Consider the following 21,593-nt stretch of genomic DNA (forward strand, 5'->3'; position numbering starts at 1 on the left):
TAGCGGAAAGAGAGTATGGTTAATAGAATGGATCTTACGGATAAAGTAAGAACAGGAAGAGAAAGGGCAAGAGAGAGAGAGAGGGAGAGAGAGAGAGAGAGAAATATAGGTACTTTTTACGATCGGACGAGTTTCAACGTTTTCTCGTCTTGAATTATTTAAACCGTCTCTTTTCCTCTCTCTATCTCTCTTTCTCTCTTTCTCTCACGGATAAAATCTTGAATCGTACTTTGATGATCATTAATAGCGTTTCTCGAGAGTAAGGCGAGAGATCTCGTTCCTTTATTATTATACGGCTGATTGGAGAGGTCGAAGAAAATTATGTTGCGTATCTTTCGTCGAAACGAGACCGTGCTACGATCGATCGCGCCTTAAGAATCGTACTCGACGTCGAGCGTGTGTGTGTATGATTGTGTGGCTGCGTATACGAGAGAGAGAAAGGAGAGAGACAGAGAGAGAACGAGTTTCGAGTTCGACGGGACGCTTTGACTTTCTGCGGTCGCACCTCGTTAACGATCTCTCTCTCTCTCTCTTTCTCTCTCACTCTCTCTCTCTCACCTACTTTGTACGCGCAACACTCGCACAGTTTCCAATGATAATTGGAATTATAGGCGATAACCATACTCGTACAAGCGACAAAATGCGATTATAACATCGCCACGATAGGAGAAAGAAAAGTTTTCTTTTTGGAGACTGTACATTCCGTTCTTTTCGGGATACTCGCATTTCCGTTTATTCTAAAAGAGAGAGAGAGAGAGGGAAGGAAAATAATCGTTTTATTTTCGGTACGTACTCGACAGCTTATTTCGAAATGAATCGGAACGGGAAAGAAACAATTTTATAATTTTATAGAAATTCTGTCAGACACACGCGGTGGTTTTAGTCGAAGAACTTTTATTGTAAGACGCTAAGAACGTAACGAGAGAAAGAGAAAGAGAAAGGAAAAGGGAAAGAAAGAGAGAGAGAGAGAGAGAGAGAGAGAGAGGTCGACGAAATAGGGGTAACTTCTCCAACCCCTTCGAAATTCTCAGCAAAATATCGACGTGATTTCGATAACTTATGACTCCTGCTGGTTCCAGTTCCACCACTTCTATGGTGATTGCCTTTTGTTACGGTTGAATAGCGTCTGCGGGTGCCGTACCACCCTCTTTCTCTACGTCTGGTCTAGCTCTCGGAAGGAAAACGTTTGCCTCTCGCTCTCACCCTTTCTTCTCACGTTGAACTCTTTGCAGAGGACAACTTCTCTCGGACCAAAACTGACCGCAGCTGAATAGGCAGAGAGACAGAGAAAGAAGGGGTTGATCTTCGCCGCGTGTACGTACATTTACCTTTTCTTGTCAAGATAAAAAAGCTGTGTATTTCTGCGTATATCTGTCTACGCGAGAAAGATAAAAGAGAAAGAAGCAAGAGTGAATTTTACACGAATGATCATCGGCAAGAGCGAAAAGTATGGTGTGAACCTTCCAAGCCCCGTGAAATTATAGGGAATAAAGTTTAGAATTGCTCCTTCCCTCCTATCGCATTTCCTTTTCTCGCTTGCAGAGTCGTTTCGATTCCTTTAGCGACAGAAGTGGCCGACACTTTCTTTCTTTCTTTCAATCGTACGAATCGAATTTAAACTCGAATCGTGGGAGAATTGAACCACTTTGACTTCGGTCCTCCGACTTTTCTCTCTCTCTCTCTCTCTCTCTCTCTCTCTCTCTCTCTCTCTCTCTCTTTCTCTCTTTCTATTTTTCAGTGCAACCAAGAGAGAACGAAAGCGTGAAAATTAGAGCATGAAAGAAGCGTGATAACGCCGTGATAGGTGGAAACGGCAGAGATTTGACTTTGAACGAATTCAAATTCTAGATTTGGATTTTGTTGCGAACTGTTTCGAGTCAAATTTCTTCTTTTTTTCTCTCCGGGTTTTTTAGCTCGAAACAAATTTGTCGTTATCGCCATCGTTGACTCCGGAATCGCGTCGTCCGCCTAACTTATCGCATTTGTCGCGATAGCGACGGCATACACGGATCAACCGTTGACGTGCTGACGCGAAAGTGTCGCAGCGAATATGACGCTGTTAACGTCACTCCTCATTTTCATATTTCCCGCCTACCACGCTCTCGACGTATACTCCCAGCGTTTCGCAATTATCGGAAAATGCACGCATTGCGATACATGTATATACGTACAGTTATGTATTATACGTGTATATGTATGTATATATATGTGTGTGTATATATATATGCACACACACATGCACACACATACAAATATATAAATATATAAATGTAGATGTAGATATATAGAGCCAGATATATAGATGTATAGAGACGGACGATAAAAAGAGAGGGTGAGAGGGGTGGTGGGTCGAGGTAAATGACAAATACAATATTCAGAGGCATTTATTTGCGCAAAAAGAACCTTTCGAAAAATATCAAATGCGGAGCAAAGCACGCGCGCATTTCTGGAGCGCGTGCAACGTTTCATTTGACAACAATCGCAGCGGTATTCGTTTTAATCCTGGCAACAAATTTGATCTGGATTATTTATCGAACATGTCAACGCCTCGTAGGGGATCCACCACGCTTTATCTCGAATTTTCTCCCACTTTCCTGTATTATCCTCGATCGTTTCAATGCAAATTTGTTTGATCGTTAATGAAATTCGTAAAAAATGTTAAATATTGTAAATACGAACGAACCTCGAACGAAGGAATTTCTTCATTTTTATCTTCTTCATTAAATGAATTTTTTCGGAGATGGATCGATCCCCGAAGGTTCCTAAGAATTCGAACGTTTCATTCTAATTGACAAAAGATCGAACTCTTTCGCGGACGACCGTCTTCGTTTTCAAATTCCACTGCAAAGTGACGGCCAAGCTCAATTTTCTTCCTCGTTTTCTTTCCCTTTCTCTTTCGACCAATAGCATTCCTTTCTTCGGCGTAACAAAATTAAATTCTCCGTTGACGGATTGGTAACCGCCATTCTGCATTCTCGAATACGTCCAACCCTCTTCTTTAATGAATTTTTTTTCCGACACTTTTTATCTTCGCCGCGAAGTCGGAAAGATAACGATTACGTATAGAATCCTGTGTAAATGTTCTTTTTAATTAAACCAAACTTCCTTCTTCTGGCACGTACATTACCTTACTCAGCCAGGATTACCATCGACGAGAATCATTGTGTTTTGGAAATAACGACGCAAACGATGTTTAATCTCATGAATGGTTTTTTTTTTCCTTTTTAATGTCACATACACCTGTTGAGTATATACGTTGCGTTCAGTAACATTTATAGTACTCAACAACGATCAATCGTGATAACATTTGCTGTAAAAAAAAATATATATGACGAATTATCTCGTATTTCAATTCGCGATAAAAACATTACACGTCGATTTATGAAAAATGAATTTGAGCAGTCGACACGTATTTAATAAGAACCGTTTATATCATCTAACGAAGATTCTATTTCAACGGGACTACGTGAAATGATGTAGATTTTACGGAAGTCTCTGCCATCATTTTTCTCAATACACCGGTATGCTCGACGATAAATCGAGGGAGATTTCACGCTCGACAGACAGAATCCGTGACGTTTGTAAGGACACGTTATACGAGATTTATCTCGTGCGCATACGAGTATTCTTGTCAACTCGATATAACCAATTTCCCGTTTGATCGATCTAACAATGACGTTTTATTTTTATGAACAGGTTCTGTCGGTGTGTTAGGAAGAAATATTCATTAGAGAAGATGCGCCTTGATAAATTTAATTCGTTTGAGTACTAACGGGGGTGACCTTTCGCTTTAAATTTTGAAAACCATCGGAATATCTCTGACGCTCGTAGTACGCGTCGGCGCGTTTAGGCGTATGTATATGCCCGTAATATTGCATAATCGCCGAGGGGTTGGAGGAAGCAGGAAAAGGGGTGAGGTCAAAGCGTCGGTGGTGTTTTGGCGCGTCGCTCGACGCGTCGTCCCGCGTTTCACCAGTTCATGACTTCAATTAGCGGCTTTAACGAAGTCACGATTACGAGATGAGAGACCAAGCGAGGGAGACGGAGAAAAAGAGACAGAAATAAAGGGTAGAACTCGATAACAACCTAAAGTGCACTTTATCGCTCTTTACCCCCCTCTTTCTCTCTCTCTCTCTTTCTCTCTCTCTCTTTCTCTCTCTCTCTCTCTGTATCTTTCTTTTTTTTCGTCGTGAGAAACACGAGATGTGTACCGACGAGAAAAGATTCAACCTTTCTTCCTTTCTCTTTATTCCCTTTCTCTCTTCCTCTCTCTCTCTCTCTCTTTTTTCTTGGAAAGTCTTAAGAAAAGCCGCGGACATTTCTCGCGGGTAAGTTCTTCTTTGACAAAGTTACCCTTCCTGGTTGGCTGCCACCACTATTCCCAAGTTTTCCTTCGTATAAACTTTTACCTTGACCCAGCGGGCAAAAAAAAAGAAGAGACACGGCAAGAAGAGAGCTAGTTGTGTGTGAGTGTTTATGCGTCAGCGTGTGATAGCACGATAGCACGAGATGCTGGTATAAGTACGGAAGTGGGCAGTGAGAATACGCGCAACTGGTTGGACCCGCCAACTTTTCTCCGACACGTGAGAATTACAGATGCTACTGGATTGCGCCAGCCCAATGTCTCTTCGCGGCCTCACCTCCTTCCCTTCTCTCTCTCTCTATCTCTCTATCTCTATCCATCCATCCATCTATCTCTTCGTCTATTTTTATCGAAGACTACGAATTAAACTTCTACTTTCGTTGCCGCGCATCAGGGGCTCGCTTCGGAGATAAAATCGATCGCTTCTAAGAAAGTTTTTTTCCCTTATTCTTTTTTACTTAGACATACCTTCCCGAGGGAGGAACGTTCTCCAAAAGCCGTACTCGGCTCTATTTGAACACCGTACAAAGTTGTTCTAATATCGGATATCGGATTGAAACGCGACGTCGGTGATATTTCTGCGTTCGGAACTTTCCTCGTAATTCGTGAATTTTTGAAAATTTATTCGATCGATAGAAGAATATCTAGTATCGTATTGAATCGAACAAGATATCTAAATATAGGAGTCTTATAGATAATTTCTATGTGATAATTTCTTATAGATAATTTCGATATGATCCGTTGTTATTATTAATAAGTACCTACCAATTTGTTATTTAGACATTTATCTTTTCTATTTATCTCCAAAATCGTTCATAAAGCCATAACATTACAATATATTATTTCTTATTATGGTCGAGCTACATATCTTATTAAATTGTATGATTCAACTTACTTCGGGGAAGATGGCGATCTCGTCAAAAGGGAAACCCGAGATATACAGAGTTCGCTATAAATCAAACCTAAGATGGTTTATATCGTCGTCGTCGTCGTCGTCGTCGTCGTCGTCGTCGTCGTCAGGGTTTGCTATAGCGTAACTTCGTGCCAAGAACAACAATTTCTCCGTGCAGCTAATGTTATAGATAGTTTTGTCATTCGATATCCGCCCTTTTGCCAAGGCGTACAAGCGCGATATTTTCCCGGCGTGTGCTACCAACTGCGAGTCAATTTTTTCGCAGATAATTATTCGCCCTTTCTTATTTTCCCTTTCCTCCTTTCCCATCCCTTTCTATTTTTATCTACTTTATCTATCATTTCTATATTTTCCGTTTAGTCTCTCGTTACGACCAAAGAGCGAGAAAGTGAAAGTTTGAGCGGAGAGAGAAAGAGAGAAAGAGAGAGAGAGAAACATATCGCTTAACGCATTCCCAAAGCGAATATTTGTGCGTCTGCCAGAAGTGAAGAACGGCCGATTTACCGTACGCAACGCGTCAAAGCGTAAATCTATTCGTTTCGGGAAAAGATGACAAGCCAATTAAAACGGAGCTTGTTAAAATCGTAGGTGGAGCTCTTTAACGTTTGTCTACGATCTTATGTTTCTTTTTTATGATCTTTTACGTCTTAAAATTTCAATTATAATATTTTTTGTCTTTTGCTCTTTTTTCTTTCTTCTTCTTTTTTCTTCTCTTTTTTCTTTTTTTTTCCTTTTCTTTCTTTTTTTGAAAAGCATTCGTAGAAAGATAATAAAAGCTACTAACGAGATGTAACGTCGAGGAAACGAAGCTAGATATATGTATAGAATAGCATACGCGAAACGTGTCCTTTCTTAAGCATCTAAGAGCGAGTGAACGAGTTGCTTGCTTGCTTGCTTGCTTGCTTGCACGGGGTATTGGTTAGAATTTCTCAAGGAGCGCAATAATTTTAGATACTGCTCTCCATAAATATCTCTCAGGCTGTAGGTAATTTTAGTTGCAGTATAGTCGCCTCTCTGAATATTTCGGTGAGAAACAGAGAGCGAGAGAGAGAGAGAGAGAGAGAGAGAGAGAGAGAGAGAGAGAGAAAGAGAGAATGGGGCGGATTCGTTAGCAAGGCGTGAGTGTTTTAAATGCCTCTCAGTCTTATACAAAATGATGATAAAGAAGAAAAAAGGATAGAGGTATCGTTTGCTAGAAATATGCAAAAAGTGTACTATCCATCATTTCTTTTTTCATTCTCTTCTTTTTTTCCTTTTCGATCGACTAGAGATAAAATGAGAATGGGAGAAAGGAAAGTGCTTTTATATCAATCCTTCCTCGCTTATTAAACTTCGAACGTCGTCAACTTGCGTTACTTTAAAGAAACTATATACTTTTGCACGTAATCATCTATCCTCTCGATATCTTTCTCTTGAAATCGAAAGAAGTTCGTCGTGAAAGAGACGGAAGATCGCTGAGCTTGCGAGGATTAGCAATTCCTCGAGTGTACTTTCTCTCTCTCTCTCTCTCTCTTTCTCTCTCTTTCTCTTTCTCTCTCTCTCTCTCTCTCTCTCTCTCTCTCTCTTTCTCTCTCTCTTTCTCTGCTACTTTGGTCGCGTGAAATAGGAAGATCTTCACTTTTCTCGTTTCGCTTCTAGCTTAACGTTATACGCAGGCGAGACACTTTATTCGCGATATATATCACATATACGATATATCCATTAAATTCGAGAAACGGCAAAGAAATCGAGATTTTTGCAAAGTCGACGATCGAATCGATTCGCAAAGATATTGCATCGAAAAACGAACTTTATTCCCTCGATCGATCTTTGTAATATTTGTTCTCCTCGTTAATTATTTATCGTCGTAATAATAACATCTATCTATATTTCTCTTTTTCTCCCTGTACAATTTCGTTATCTCTCTCTCTCTCTCTCTCTCTCTCTCTCTCTCTCTCTCTCTCTCTCTCTCTCTCCTCACACACGAACCTTCCCCATTTCTCTCTGCATAGCCGCTGTTTGTTCCCGCCATTTCGCCATATTATCCGGCGAATGCAATTCACCGAGGCGTTTACTTCCGGTTGCTGTTATGACGTCATTGTTCGGCCGCCACAAGCGTCGAGACACCGACGCGCACGCAAGCGTCGAAATGTTGTGTCGGGCTATCTTGCTAAAACACCGAGTGCAGTTCGCGCTTTGTCCGTTCTGATTGTCGAGTTCGATCGTGTTATCGACATGTACGTGTATGTACATATGTCCCTTCCTCCCTCTCTCTCTCACTCTCTCTCTCTCTCTCTCTCTCTCTCTCTATCTCTCTTTCTTCCTCTCGCTCTTTCCCGGTTTCTTTCTCATTTCTCTCATTCGAATTCGCCCCAGGCTTCCGAGTGTGCACGCAAAATTCTATTTAATTTTGAGGCGTCATTGCGAGGAGGAAATAACGTGTCCATGGACATAGGTTTTTCAACCCTCTCGACTTTTTCCCCTTTCACGTAGGCGCATGAAATTTGCCGATAAAACGCGACACGAAGGAAAGACAAAGCCTGAAACGTTTGAATCTCCCGCTACTTTTTTTTTCTCCCTTATCTTCTCTTTTCTCTTCTTTCTCTTCTTTTTCGATTCGCACGATTGCCGTGCAATTTCAAAGTTTAGCTTCCGAAATGAAAATGTCCGCGGCAAAAAAGGGAAAAGTTATTATGTAAAATTGTGCAATTATATTATAAACGAAATACCGCAATGAATTCATCGATGCGTTCGTAATAAATTTATGCATGTTTAAGTTGAATATGGAACAAAAGCAAAAGAAAGAACCGATAACGCATCGAACGATTTTCTTTTAATTACTTTATTAACAGAGCAGTATCGGGGGAATTTCGATTATCGGGAAAAATTGTGAGAAAATCGATGAATTTGATGAGACAAAAAGAAAGACGGGAGATAGACATCAAAGTAGAGTCAATTGAGCCTTCCGTTTCAAGAGAGATAGTCAAGCAAAGAGATAAAAAGTACGGTTGTAAGAGAGACGATAGCTTCGAAGCTACTCTACGCAGTGTGTGCGTGTGTGCGTGCGCGTATATGTGCGTTGTGTATACGTGCGTGCGTACACAGGCGCGGCAAGAAGAATGCGCGATTACGTGGTGACAATTGATCAAAGTACTTTCGAGAGACTTATTTGTAGAGTGTGCACGCGTTGCCACGAGACGTTGGACGGTCGAGACGATCGGAGGAAGAGGAAGAAGAGGAGGAAGAGGAGGAAAAAGAAGAAGAAGAAGCAGGGTGTATTATAGCGCGGCACAGCTGTGTGTAAAGTTGGAATGCGGCGTGCGGTGTGCGCCTTGGAGGAATGACTCATGAAGTGCGTGCTAAATTCAGACAAGCTGCTAGTAACGGTGGATCGCCGACGTAACGCCAAAGCGTTTGTCAAACGACGATCGTTCTATGCTCGGCCTTCTTCTTCTTTTGCTCCGTCTCTTCCATCTTCCTCTATTTCGTCGGATGGACAAAGGAAAGAGAAAAAGAATCGAAGACGACCGTGTCAAACTGTCCAAACTGTCGTTCTCTGTCATTAAATCGTTACCGTTATTGGATACAAATTAGCTTTAGAAATGATACGTCTTGGGCACGGCCACTTTGCGTGATCTATGATCCTTTGGGATATTCCGCATGACGGCGACCACCGCGATCACGTTTGATGAATTTTATTTACGATCAAGCGGGGTTAATCGTTTATCGCTCGTAATTTCGTAATAATTTCTTAAAGGTCTTTCGATCGGTCAGATCTTTCTACCGATAGAGGTTGCTAAGAAATTGGCAAAGACGTTAACGTATTACGCTTTTAATCGTTGATCGTAGATTAATTATTCTCGCATTAGCAAAAGTTTGTTCGTTTATCGCAATCGTACTCTCGCAACTCTCTCGTCTATCGATATAAATGCGACATTCTGGAAATATCGTCTCTCTCTCTCTCTCTCTCTCTCTCTCTCTCTCTCTCTCTCTCTCTCTCTCTCTCTCTCTCTCTCTCTCTCGATGTCATAGAATCAATTATCGGTAATTTTAATTATTTGCGAATGTAATTGCCATTAGCATTCAAAGTTCGCTATAACGACAATGTTTCCTAAAATGAACGAGCGAAAGTTTTGTTTTTACGTTCCCCAGAGGAAACTCGCAGGATGACACGCGAGGTATTCTAATTTGCATCGGACAGCTAATTGAGTTCAATCTAAGAGTTAATTGAGTTCGAACGAATAGTCGATTGAGCTAGTCGATCTTGACCAAGTTCGACGATGACAAAGGCACCCGTTTATATCGATTATTAATCGAAACACACGTTTATATCGATTAAATACGAATAATCCATGCGATGGAAGTAGGAAAATTGTTATAATTAATACAGATGTGCATTTGGAAGCATCTCGACCATGTAACTAATTACTGTCCGCATTTCCAATTAGCATGGAGCGCAAATAATAACGCTAACAAATAAATAATTAACAACTTATTTATTTTGCCATCGCAGCCGACGACGATGTCGGCTGTGGTCGGCGATGTAATTAAATTATCGATTTACAATGGACACCCGAGTAGCCACTGATATTTAGTGGCTCTACACGACCAGAGACCGATTGTATGTGCGTCATTATCGGTAACGAAATTAAAATTAATCCCGACAAAAGAAGCATTTATGATGTGTTATTAATTATTATTTTCGTCCACCTTTCGCGCCATTTTATTTGTCACGTCTAGCTTTCTCCATGATTCGTGAGTGTCATACGAGACCATTAAGGGGTGGATTATACGTTTAGCGAAAGGAGAGACCTTAATAGATATTAAAGAGAGATATTTATCGTTGCGTCCGTAACGACGTCGGATAATGAACGGCAAGGATAAAGTACGATTACAATTCGTAACAATCGAATAGGATCGCGTCCGATGCCGGTGAATAAAAGGACGCTTTGTATCGATATTCAAATTACTTAAAAAATTAATCAACGTTATTTGCTATTTATTATAAAAGGACACGATATAGCGCCGCACAGGGAGAGAGCGTATATACGTTCGCTTTTCGAGTCATATAACCCCTGCAACGATTTTGCAAATGTTCGTGACCAGTTTCCAGATGACGTCGTCGCATACTCGCGGAATTAATGATTGAACCGGAAGGTACTTATCCCGGATTAAGTTACACGCTTCGTCATGTGTAGTGTTGCGAATCGTTGTAATTGATTTAATTATAGAAAGTATCGGTCGGCGAGCGGGCGGCGAGCGAGCGAGCGAGCGCTTCCAACTAACTAAACGTAACTAATCCCAAAGCTCTCGAAATACATCGTCGACGTGTACTTGTTGCATTCGTCGATTTCGAAAAGTCACCGAGTCGTTCCACATTAGTCGGTTTTGTCGATTAAAAGAAAAGGAATATAATATATACGTTGATTTTGAACCAAATTTATAGACATTGAAAAATTTATTTACCGCAAGGACGTTAATCGCCCGTTAATTGATACACTCTCCCATTAACATACGATAGAAATAAACGTTGTCTCTGTCCGCAACATATATATTTGTAAATATTAAAGGGAGGATATGCGTCGATAAATCGATAAGAACGTATCGGTGGCGGGTCAAAGAGGATAAGTATTAAAAAACGTTGGGTGACCGAATATACATGGATAGGAAAGGATAGAGAAAGAGAGAAAAAGAAGATATAATATATTCCATATGGTTGCACACGTTCGATAACGCTCGCAGTCACGTCCGTACGTAAGTTTATGGATATGTAGATCGAAGAGAAGTTTGCACACCTCGTCTCTTGTCTAACCCGAACCCACGCTAACCCATACACACACAGACGCTGGCATACGTCACACATACACCTGGCCGCAAACACTTCTACTTTTCTTTTCCTACTCCTCACCCCTTTGCGCCCCGTCACGCGAGATGCATTTACATGTATATGTAGAAGAATATTTCCGTCGGTACGCGCGTCGGCTCAACGAATATATCGATGCCGGAGAGTAAGAACGGCTGTTTTTCGAGCTCGAAGGTAAATATTATTCCGCTAGCTTTTCCGCCTTGGCTTTGCTCACGGCACTCAACGTCGGTCTGCACGCGTTTCTCGCCTTTTCATCGACCTCCTCGACGAAATTTACGAGCTTCTTTTCACGTTAGACCACCTTCTACATCTTCGTAACCGAGAGAGAGAGAGGGAGAGAGAGAGAGAGAGAGAGGGAGAGAGAGAGAGAGAGAGAGAGAGAGAGAGAGAGAGAGAAAGTTTAGATATTTCTTATCGCGTACGAGATAAGGCGAGGACCATCGTTTCTTACGTCAAAGCTAATTTTCTAAAACGACCTTTGATATCTTCCATGTTACCCGATGACTTTTACAGTAATTTGGTGGAACGATGATTTTGATAAAAAAAAAATAAAAAGCAAATAATAATCGGTCGAAAATAATAATAATTGTCTCCGTTATTAAGGTAATGTTCATAAAATCGAACGCTTACACGAACTTTCCCCAATATCGGAGCTTTCTTGCGTGCAGTTTTGACGACAGCTGCGCTTATGGGATCCTTTAAGAGTGGTTATTCGCGGACATAATCGTTCGGAGGTAGAAGATTTTCGTCGTACGTGATTCAACCGGGAACAGACAGAATTTTTGTTTCTCTTTCTCTCTCTCTCCCTCTCTTTTCTCGTTCGATCAAATTGTTGTTCATATATTCTAACGACAAGTCGGTTCGAAAAGAAATATCTTTTTTTTTTATCAATTCGTCGTCTTGGAGAATAGCGTCGTTATCACGTGTAAAGCGCGCGCTACTATTATCATGGGTTAATTCGATGTGTTCGTCGCGACGAGACACGATTATTCTCTCGCTATTACTCGAAATCGCTCGATCGCTCTGTTTCGATAATCGAAGTATGATGTAATATCGTATGCATGTATTCGGCCACGCATTCGTGGAGGAGGAAGGATTATTGCTCTTATGGTTCGCAATCGAACATGCTAGTTCCAATGTTCTCTGTCTTTGTAAGACATAAAACGAGAATAATTGCAACGTAATGCTACAAAAGGGGTCGAATATCGAGATTTCGGTTTTTTTTTCGTAGGCTTTCTAACAGGTATTATATTATTCGTATTCGTGGTTTTCTACTTTTTTTTTTATTTTTTCCTTTTGTTTTCGAAGAAAAAGAATAAATGGAAAGATAGGAAGCGAAGGAAGGAAAGAAAAAGTAAAAAGCGATGGTATCGTGATAAGAAAAAGAAGAATGCTAAGAGGATCGGAGTTGCGATAGAGGCGTGACTGGGCGGTTCGCCAGCCGTGCTAATCGCACCGCATTCTTGCGCTTCGCCGCTCGATAGATCACACCGCCTCGGGAAATTAGGCTAATACCTTACGATCGATAGAATATATCCGGATACGAATAATTCACACAAGTTCACCGATCATTCGATAACGTTGCAAACGGCGATTATCGACTCTATATCTTTTCATTTTCCGGTTAAGGACGACTTCATTTTCCTTCTCCTACTCCGAAGAAATGAATTTATATACTAGTATTCCCATTTATTCTATCGTTGCAATTACATTTTCAGAGTTTCTTTTTTATCTTTGACTTTTATTACGTTCTCTAGAGACTTTCAAGAAGTCCTACTCGAGGAGAAATTGATTCGTTCAACTGGTCGAAGGTAATTAAATTGATAAAGTAGCCGTAACTGGTCGCGGTGCGTTACACGACTCGGAAAAGTGGACGTCGGGAATATAAAGTAAAGACAGCGTCATTGTAATTTCTATCGAGGAGACACGCGGTTCGCGATTTATGTGGACACGTTTGTGCGAAATTCGGCGCAATAAACGAAGCAGCGTCTTCACGGCTACCAAATAGAGTAAAACGGAACGGGTGTCTCTCTCTCTTTTTCTCTCTCTCGCAGGGTTGCGAGGCTGGCCCGTTGGTTGGCCATTGGATCAGTTCCAGAAGCCGCTTGTTAGTTTATCCGTTCGTCGTGTCGCCCGGCCGACTCGCATTAGCCGGCAAAAGACGTTCGGCCAAAATCTGGCCGAATTTCGTGCACGATCGTTAATCCGAACTATCTCTCTCTCTCTCTAGTTTTCTGCTTGGTCCGTTTGGTAATTAGTCATTGTATTGCGAATTATACGGACGTGCCATATATTTCAAGAGAAATTTATAATTCGCTTGATCTATGTCATTCTTATATTTCTTTTTAAATAAACCATGACTCGGAATTTGTGGAAAATGATATTTCGCGCGGTACATGTATATTAAAATCGAAGATGACGGTGGAAAGAAGCGAAAAGTTTTCTACAATCGTTTACTTTATCCATTTTCCTCTTTTCTTTTCTTTTTCTTTCCTTCAAAAGGAAGTGTTTGTGGATTTTCTAAAATCACTCCCATGCAAATTCGTACGTTTCCTTCGTACGATAAATAATCGTTCGAAAACTGTTCGGAATGTTTAAAAAAAGCATTAGAACAAGATCGTTCCTCCGTCGTGCGAATGTAGCGCGAATACGTTGTTACTAGCTAGTAGAAGAAGCGGAGTAAGAGCGATCGATCTTCCGGTTATACGCTACATTTTTCATCGCGAAGAATCCATTCAACCCCCGCGCGACGTCTCTATGACCCGCTACGTTTAGCGATCGCCCCAGCGTGCGTCGCAGTAATTTCGTTTCGGAGAGAGGAGTTTTGAAACGCCTTCCGTGTTTCAAATAACTTTCCATTATACTTAGTGCTCTTCCTAGTAGATGTGAGACAACAAAGAAGTCGCTTTGACGGTTCTCTCTCTCTCTCTCTCCCTTTCTCTTCGTGTCTCACCGTTTCTAAAACACTGCATCTACAAATTAATTAGGTTATACGAATCTTGCAGATCGGTGCAACGTAAAATAAATATATAATGAGTCGTTTCTTTAGAAGGGAACCTTAAGAGAAATCGCAATGCGTACTATTTAATGGATCTCTCATTACTCCGAACGTTTGCTGTTCCCTTTGTTTTTAACGAACGTTCCAGCCGATTGAACGAATCAAAATACGATAACGAGAAAGTAGAGATGCTTCTTCTTTGACTCGATCCAATGGGAGAAGGATGTCTTTACTACGTGCGTTAATATTGTATTTCGACAATTCAAATATCCTGCTATCCAATTGTAAAGTCGTCGTCATCGTTCTAGCGGCTAAAGTTAAATAGCGAACGAAGAAACGAATAAGAGTTATTACTTGTGGCACATCGACTTGCTAATGAGCTGTTTTACACAATAGATCGAGCGGCAAGATTCTCTTTCTCTCTCTCTCTCTCTCTCTCTCTCTCTCTCTCTCTCTCTCTCTCTCTCTTCTCGTTCTCTTTGTTCGTTATCGCGCGTGAGCGTTCCGACGTCGTCAAAGACTTTTCCACGTCACTATGCCGACAATAGAAGCGTACAAATCGTATCGATTCGATCAACGGATCGTCGGCTTCCCACGCAGTCCCTTGCAGAAAAAAGAAAATCTCCTCTTCCTCGTATCTACCACGTCGTCATCGTCGATTAATTCAGCATCATCGTATTAACCCCGAAGTCTCGGAAGCTATGATAAATCGTCTCCCATCGCGAATAATATTCGTCTTTCCCCTTCCCTTTTTCTTCTCAACGTAGTCTTTCGACAAAAGAATCTCTCTCGTCTCATCTCCTTTCGCGATTTCGTTTTCTGCGAATCGAAAACTCTAGCTGAATCATCCCCACCTGATACAGTACTCGCTTTCTCCTATCGGAATATAACGCTCGAATATCGTGGAAAGCTCAAATCCAGCCCTATCCCTACCGTCTTCTCGTCTCTCGTCTCTCCGTGTGTGTCCAATAAAGGTGAAATTGCGAAGCCCAAACACGCGGAATATACGCATTGATGTTTAATGCAAAATTCAAATCGTCCTCGAGGCTGACGGCAAGCTGCGAAAGCAAGCATCCAGCAGCAGCAGCACCACTACCACCACCACCACTACCACCACCGCTAGCAGCGAGAGCTGCTTCGAAGATATCCATTCCTTCGAGCCTTCCACGAGCGAGCACCCACTTTCGGGGGTGCGACCATCTCCCTGGGAGGAACGACGGGCTGTCGTTGCCAGCATCGGGTAACATATGACGCAATCTTGGCAGGTATTGTCAGGAAACTGGCGACATCTTTAATGTATGAGATAGAAGCGACGTGGGGTAGCTGAGATAGAAGGAGTAGGAGCTGCCATGGGGTAATTGTCACCGTGGTACGCTCTCTCCTCTATATATCCGTGTGTGACTTTTCTTGGTAAATGTGTCCTTTATATAGGACACGCGTATATGTTCCCACGCGTACCTATCTTGCGAACCCGAGTGAGAGGACTACATCTATACGTGGAATCCCATCGTGGAAAATTACGCGAATTTATACCTCTAACCTTCCAGCACCTCGTCGTTTCACCTCGTCGTATGAAGTCCTACGGAACGATACGTAGTACCTTGCAATGTCTTTTTTTACGGAGCCTTCGCATCGTGTTCGCCGCGAATTGCGCTTCCTGCTGCTACGAACCAACCTGGAAATAAGAAAAAGAAATAGAAACGAGAAAAGATACACCGAGAGACTTTTTCCGTTCCACGATTCAATGGGCTTCAAGGAGTATTCCTTTTCTTTTTCTTTCTTTTTATCCGGCTTTACTTTTTTTTATCGGGCTTTTTCACGGAATTCTTCGAAAGACGCCACAAGAAGACTTTCGTCGATGGCTTATCGTGTCGATAAGCCGTTTGAATTCTCTTTTCTGGCCCGCAACAGGTTCAAAGTTACGATCCCTTCTCTATGAGACTCGTTATACGGTACGTAAGGTATACCGTAATACGTGGGCATCGTTCCAGCGATGGTATTTACATCTACATCTATTATACCACTATATCTAACATTATAATATTTAATATACCTGATATTACAATTAAAATAACACTGTCCTATGTTCCAACTATTAGCTCGTTTTATTCGTTGGAACGAAATGTGTATTCCCTATTGTCCCTCGGCTGTTAGAAATTTCTCAAGGAACGCAACAACGTCCAGGATGGCCGTGCGCGTAAATTAGAAGACACCCAGTACACGCTGTACGCTGGCCAAATTACATAGGTCTCACGAGATTTTCTCTCAGAGATTCGTTTCCCTGTCTCTCTATCTTTCTTTTCCTCTTTCCTTTTACCTACCAGCGTGTGACTGATCACGATACTCCTCCTCTTTCTTTCTTTCTTTTTTTTTCTTTTTCCACCTTTCGTTTTCTCCCTCTCTCTTCGACTCGACTCAACGGCAATGACGGTAGAAACAAGGAATGGCAATTAGGTATGGTCCTTACCTTTCTCATTTCCGTCGGCATGGTGACTTTGCATTTGAATGTAAATCGCGAATGTCGATGACACCTGCAGGATCGCGGAATTATTAGGGTTAACGTAAAAAGGGATAGACAGAGAGAGGGAGAGAGAGAGAGAGAGAGTTCTACGTGATCTGTGTAACTTAACGTTGGGATAAAAATCGTGAAATCTCTTCTGGTTCTTCGAAAAGAAGAAATGTAATTTCCTATGTAAGGAGAAAAGATAGAACTGAGAGAGAGAGAGAGAGAGAGAGAGAGAGAGAGAGAGAGAGAGAGAGAGAGAGAGAGAGAGAAAAGAGCGAGAAACGAATACGAAATTAACAAGATCTTGTAGCAATCCGGTCGGAACGATGTCGTCATTACCATTTACTTCGATGAAAAGCCAACCATTCATCGAACGCAATTTCTCTTTTCTTTTCATACCAAGCGATATAGAGAATTTGAATCTCCCGCCTGCTATCGACCGATCGGTAACGCAGGAGATCCAGATTTCGATGTGATCGTTCTTGTTGTTTAAATGTGTTTCAGAATCGATTGCCGTGTAATCGTCGCTGAAATATATTTTATAACTCTCTCTCTCTCTCTCTCTCTCTCTCTCTCTCTCTCTCCCTCTCTCTCTCTCTCTCTCTCTCTTTCGCTTATGATTAATCAGAGTTATTTCCATTTACATCGTAATTTAACCAACGCTGCTTCAGCAGACCCTCTCGAAACGCCACTAATCTGATGCTAGTAAAAGAGCCCACAGAGAGTATAATGAATTCGCAGCTGTTTCACAAAACGTTCCGTATATTTGCATTAGTTTTATCTCTCTCCCTCATTCTGGAATGCTAGTAATTTATTCCGCGTGTTGCTTAATGCATCGTATTTACAACGACATCTTTCTTCGCGAGGAGAAGAGAAAAAGAGAGAGAAACAGAAAGAGAGAGAGAGAGAGAGAGAGAGGGGAAAAGAGAGAGAATTTCATCCCTTCCATGATCTTGCAATTCATAACGTTTCTCGGCTAGCGCGAACGACAAGCATGAATTTGTTTAAACGAGTCCGTTAATGAAAGCGACGTAGCGACTGGAGTATGTTTTTACCGTTCTAAAATCATTCCCATTAACTTGTTTAATTTCACAAAATTGTTTTTTGATTGTTCAAATGCTTTCCCCTCAAACTATTCTTCAAATTTCCCTTTTAAAATCGTAAAACTACGTGTATCGTGTTTTATAATCATTATTTTTAATTACTTAATAATATCGCATCTGTCCAAAGTAGATATTACGTACACGAGACGTGGTTTTTTTTTCCTTTTCTTCCTTTTTTTCTCTTTTTTTTTTGCACAACTAAGCAGTACTTATTCCGATTATTAAATTGCATTTTAAAATTATCTAATTTTGTTAAACGATATAATAATAATGTCGTAACAGTAGTCGGGCGTTGAACAAAAAAACAAGTAAAAGAAAGAAAGAAGGAAGGGTAAAAAAAAAGTATCTAATGGAATGAATATCTAGCCGATCCCGTTTGGTTGGCAACGCGGCATATGCACACGCACGTTATTCCATGGTCATGTTAATTTAATTATCGAATTGAAACGCGTGCAGGTGCGGGGGCCGAAAACTTTGCTCGTCGCCGAGCTCGCGCAAATTTCTACGTCGGTCTCTCTCATATCTATGTTTGTCATCGAGTCAGTCGACGTTTCACATTCAAAGCGTCGAGACGCGTACTCTCGGTGGCTACGTACACGCACGCAAATTCGTATTCTGCGTATCTGCGTATTACGGGACTTGGAATCATAAATTTCACATTTTCCGTCGCACAGTGATCGCATCTCTCGGCTTCAATACTCTTTCGAATCGTATATTATCGTTCAGTCAATTATCGGCGTAATTAATGAAATAGTTATTTTTAAGAAAAAAGCAAAAAATATCCAAGAGAGTAATTCTCGAAGGCAAGACAAATATTTCCTCTTCCTTCTTTACCAAATTTTTCACTATGATCATGGTGCAGTGCATGAAGGATGGCCAATCAGCGTTGCTGAGGATCAAGGAAAAAAGAAAGAGGGCTCGTAAGGTTGCAAAGTCGTATCTTTCGAACAAGGTTGATAACTTGCGATAAAAACTCAACTAACCGCATCGTACGTACACGTATGCGTAGTCTTAGGCACACAGATAAACCAAGGGGGGGACACGATCTCCGGTGTTTGATATCGACACGTTTACCCGTACCCGGTATAATATGTGTATTTCATGCGTATATTGTGTTATATGCTAACGATTGGACAGATAGATCAAGAGCAGATGTCCCGTCAAATATTTGTTGTTGCACAGCCCGCGGAAACTCCATTCGATCGACGTTTATTTCATTGATTAATGAAACGTTAATTTCTATCATCTTGTCCATTTCGATATCTTTCTCTTCTTTCTCTTCCTCTTCATAAATAAATTTCATGCATTTCCTCTAACGTTAATTGTTTTGATCGTAAAACCGATGACAATTCTTGTTTGCAAGAATCGTCGAGTACACGCGGACGATTCAATGCAAACGTCGAAATAAATATACAATTTGCCATCTTTCGATAAATATTTTCGATCGTTCGAAATAATTGATTTCCATTAAAATGAAATCTTTCGTATATTCGATTACCTTTAGAGAATTTGTTTTCTCCTTGGACGATGTTCATGAGCGATCGCGATGACGGTGATATTCTGCTGTTGGAGTTTCGTCGATTGTTCTCTCTCGTGTTTCTTCATCGGTACTCGCTTCCTACGTGTATAGACACGTACTTAAAGGTGTGCGTAGCTATACGCGAGCGCGTATATAGCTTGTCGAAACTTCAACCGGTAACCGCGGAATCACGCGCCACTATAGATTAAAGTTGGACCACGTATGCGAGATGAGTCGGTAGGACACGCGCTTGAAATCCGAAACCGACACCGTGAGTTAGCCGAGAGTTTCCCGAGTGAGCATGTGAATGAGAGAGGGAGAGGGAGAGAGAGAGATAGATATATAGAAGCATCGCATCCACAAGGCACGAGCTCGAAGTCGCTTTATTGCCTCTCGCGCAACGCTATCTTTCGTCTTTTATTCGCCGATGAATCGGAAAATTAAATTAAATGAGCTTTGAAATTCGTCCTCGTCTTCATTTTATTTCGCAACGTATAATATGGTATTAAATATTTTATAAGGGGCGGAAAAAAGGGAAAAAAGAAAAAACGAGATATAAACGAGCGAGTTTTTTCTTCCTCATTAATTTCAAATTTTTATGCACCGATTGATAGTCGAAAATTGCACGGTATCGCGTGGATAATGTAACAGCTCTGAAAGTTTCGTTCGATTAACTACCAGAATTCTTTCGATCGAACGAGACTCGAAAATCAAGAAGAGGCGTATTCCGATATTATCGTGGAAACAATAGTCGCTCGGTAACGCGTCGCGCGCTTTCCATTATCATCGTCCGGGTTGCGTCTCTACGATTGTTTCCATTTATTGCAACGCGACTAATGGTATGAAAAAAGAGAGATATAAAAGGAAAGAGGAAAGGAGAAGGAGAAAGAGAAAGAAAGAGAGATAGTAGAGGAAATAAAGCGGTGCAAAGAGGTGGTCTGGCCAACCCAATGTTGGGGGTTGTCCACGTTCGCGGAAAAAGCGCTACATTTGACACATTACTCCCGGAAAATTTAATAAAACCCGAGCGACAAATTTTTATTGGTACTTCGGTCCGCTCGGTAGTCCTCCATTACCGCGATATTATCGCGACACGTTATACGTCTACGTGTTCTCTATCACCTTTCACCACCTCTCTACGCCCAATCGAAATTATGTTCCTAAGCCAATTACCTCTAAAATGAGTTCTCATTGTATCGTCCTAAGGACGTTCAAAATGATATCGCGATCGGATTGTTTAAGATTTTTCAAATCATTTTCTTACGCGTTTATTTTTGAAATCGACTTTTTATTTTTTATTCCTAGAAAATCTACGCGCCATTAAGAGACTCGTCCATTTTCTCGTACATTTATAAAACGTCCAGAGAGTTTATTGCTCTTCCATTCGCGATTGAGATCGTCCGTATAAAAGTAGACTGAATTTTTGTCTCCGTCATTCACAATTAGAACGGTACTTTATCGGAATCGTAATAAAGCGCGAAGTAAGAGTAAATTGCTTCCGGTAAAATGTATGATATCAAATCGATGAGTTACTTTCTATAAAAAATCTGGCGTATAAAGATAACGAGTGTTAATAATTTACAGTTCGTTAAACGCGACGAATCATCGAGCGATTAATATTGTATATATTTTAATAAATTTATCAAAGATGCACCTTAATATTATACAACGTTATTATCAACGAAGACTTTGAACAATTTCTTGACTTTTGACGTAGAAACGAGATCATCATTTCGTTCGTTTCGTTAAAAATTCGTTGATCATAATGCAATGGAAAATTACATTTAATCGCATCGCCGTGTTCTCTCGTGTTCTTTTCCTTCGTCTAATTTCACGTGCAACGCTTGTTATTACAACGCCAAGCCACGGAGAAAGTTCGAGAACATTTTGCGGCAAAATATCTATATATATCTATATATATGCTCTGTGTGTGTGTGTGTGTGTGTGTGTGTATATATAGAGAGAGAGAGATGCACAGAGAAAACTAGGTAACATTCATGTCCCGCGTTGAGTCTGTTCGATAACGTGCGACGGTACATTCGTGCGTACACCAGCAACGACGAGTTTCTACGAGACCCGCAGCATCGTTTTACTAACGAGTTGCAAACAAGCAAAGTCGCCGACGGTCGGTTGTTAGTTCTCTCTCTTTCTCTCTCTCTCTCTCCCTCTACCCCCATCGATATCTTTCATTTCTACTAACGAAATCATTCTTCTTCTTCCATCTTTTCTTTCTCTTTTCTTTCTTCTTTCCTTATTTTCTCTTTTTTCTGTACTACTCGACTTTGATCGTTTCTCTCTTCCTTCCTTCTATTTCCCATCGTAAAACTCATCAATTTATTCGACGAA

The 21,593-nt window shown here is 41.1% G+C and overlaps 1 protein-coding gene and 1 long non-coding RNA gene across 15 annotated transcripts in view; one reads left to right on the top strand and one right to left on the bottom strand.

Annotated features, from left to right (window-relative positions):
* Positions 1–21,593, top strand: part of LOC122637012 — a 206,638-nt gene that overhangs the window by 73,797 nt on the left and 111,248 nt on the right. Inside the window, exon 1 of one of the 14 annotated variants that reach the window (XM_043828806.1) lies at positions 18,276–18,680. The exons of 11 other annotated variants lie outside the window; for them this stretch is intronic. In XM_043828806.1, coding sequence (XP_043684741.1) covers positions 18,576–18,680 — 105 coding nt within the window. In that variant the 5' untranslated portion in view covers positions 18,276–18,575. Of the gene's footprint in view, positions 1–18,275; positions 18,681–21,593 lie in introns of those variants that run through there. 2 more of the 14 variants (XM_043828809.1, XM_043828811.1) reach the window with 2 other exon arrangements.
* Positions 2,369–3,295, bottom strand: LOC122637027. The gene is made up of 2 exons (XR_006329115.1): positions 3,128–3,295; positions 2,369–3,070 (listed from the first exon to the last, which is right to left on the bottom strand). It is a non-coding gene; the product is annotated as an uncharacterized LOC122637027 (long non-coding RNA).

This window comes from Vespula pensylvanica, chromosome 24 (genome assembly GCF_014466175.1).
Source record: "Vespula pensylvanica isolate Volc-1 chromosome 24, ASM1446617v1, whole genome shotgun sequence".
Taxonomy (NCBI): Eukaryota; Metazoa; Arthropoda; class Insecta; order Hymenoptera; family Vespidae; genus Vespula; species Vespula pensylvanica.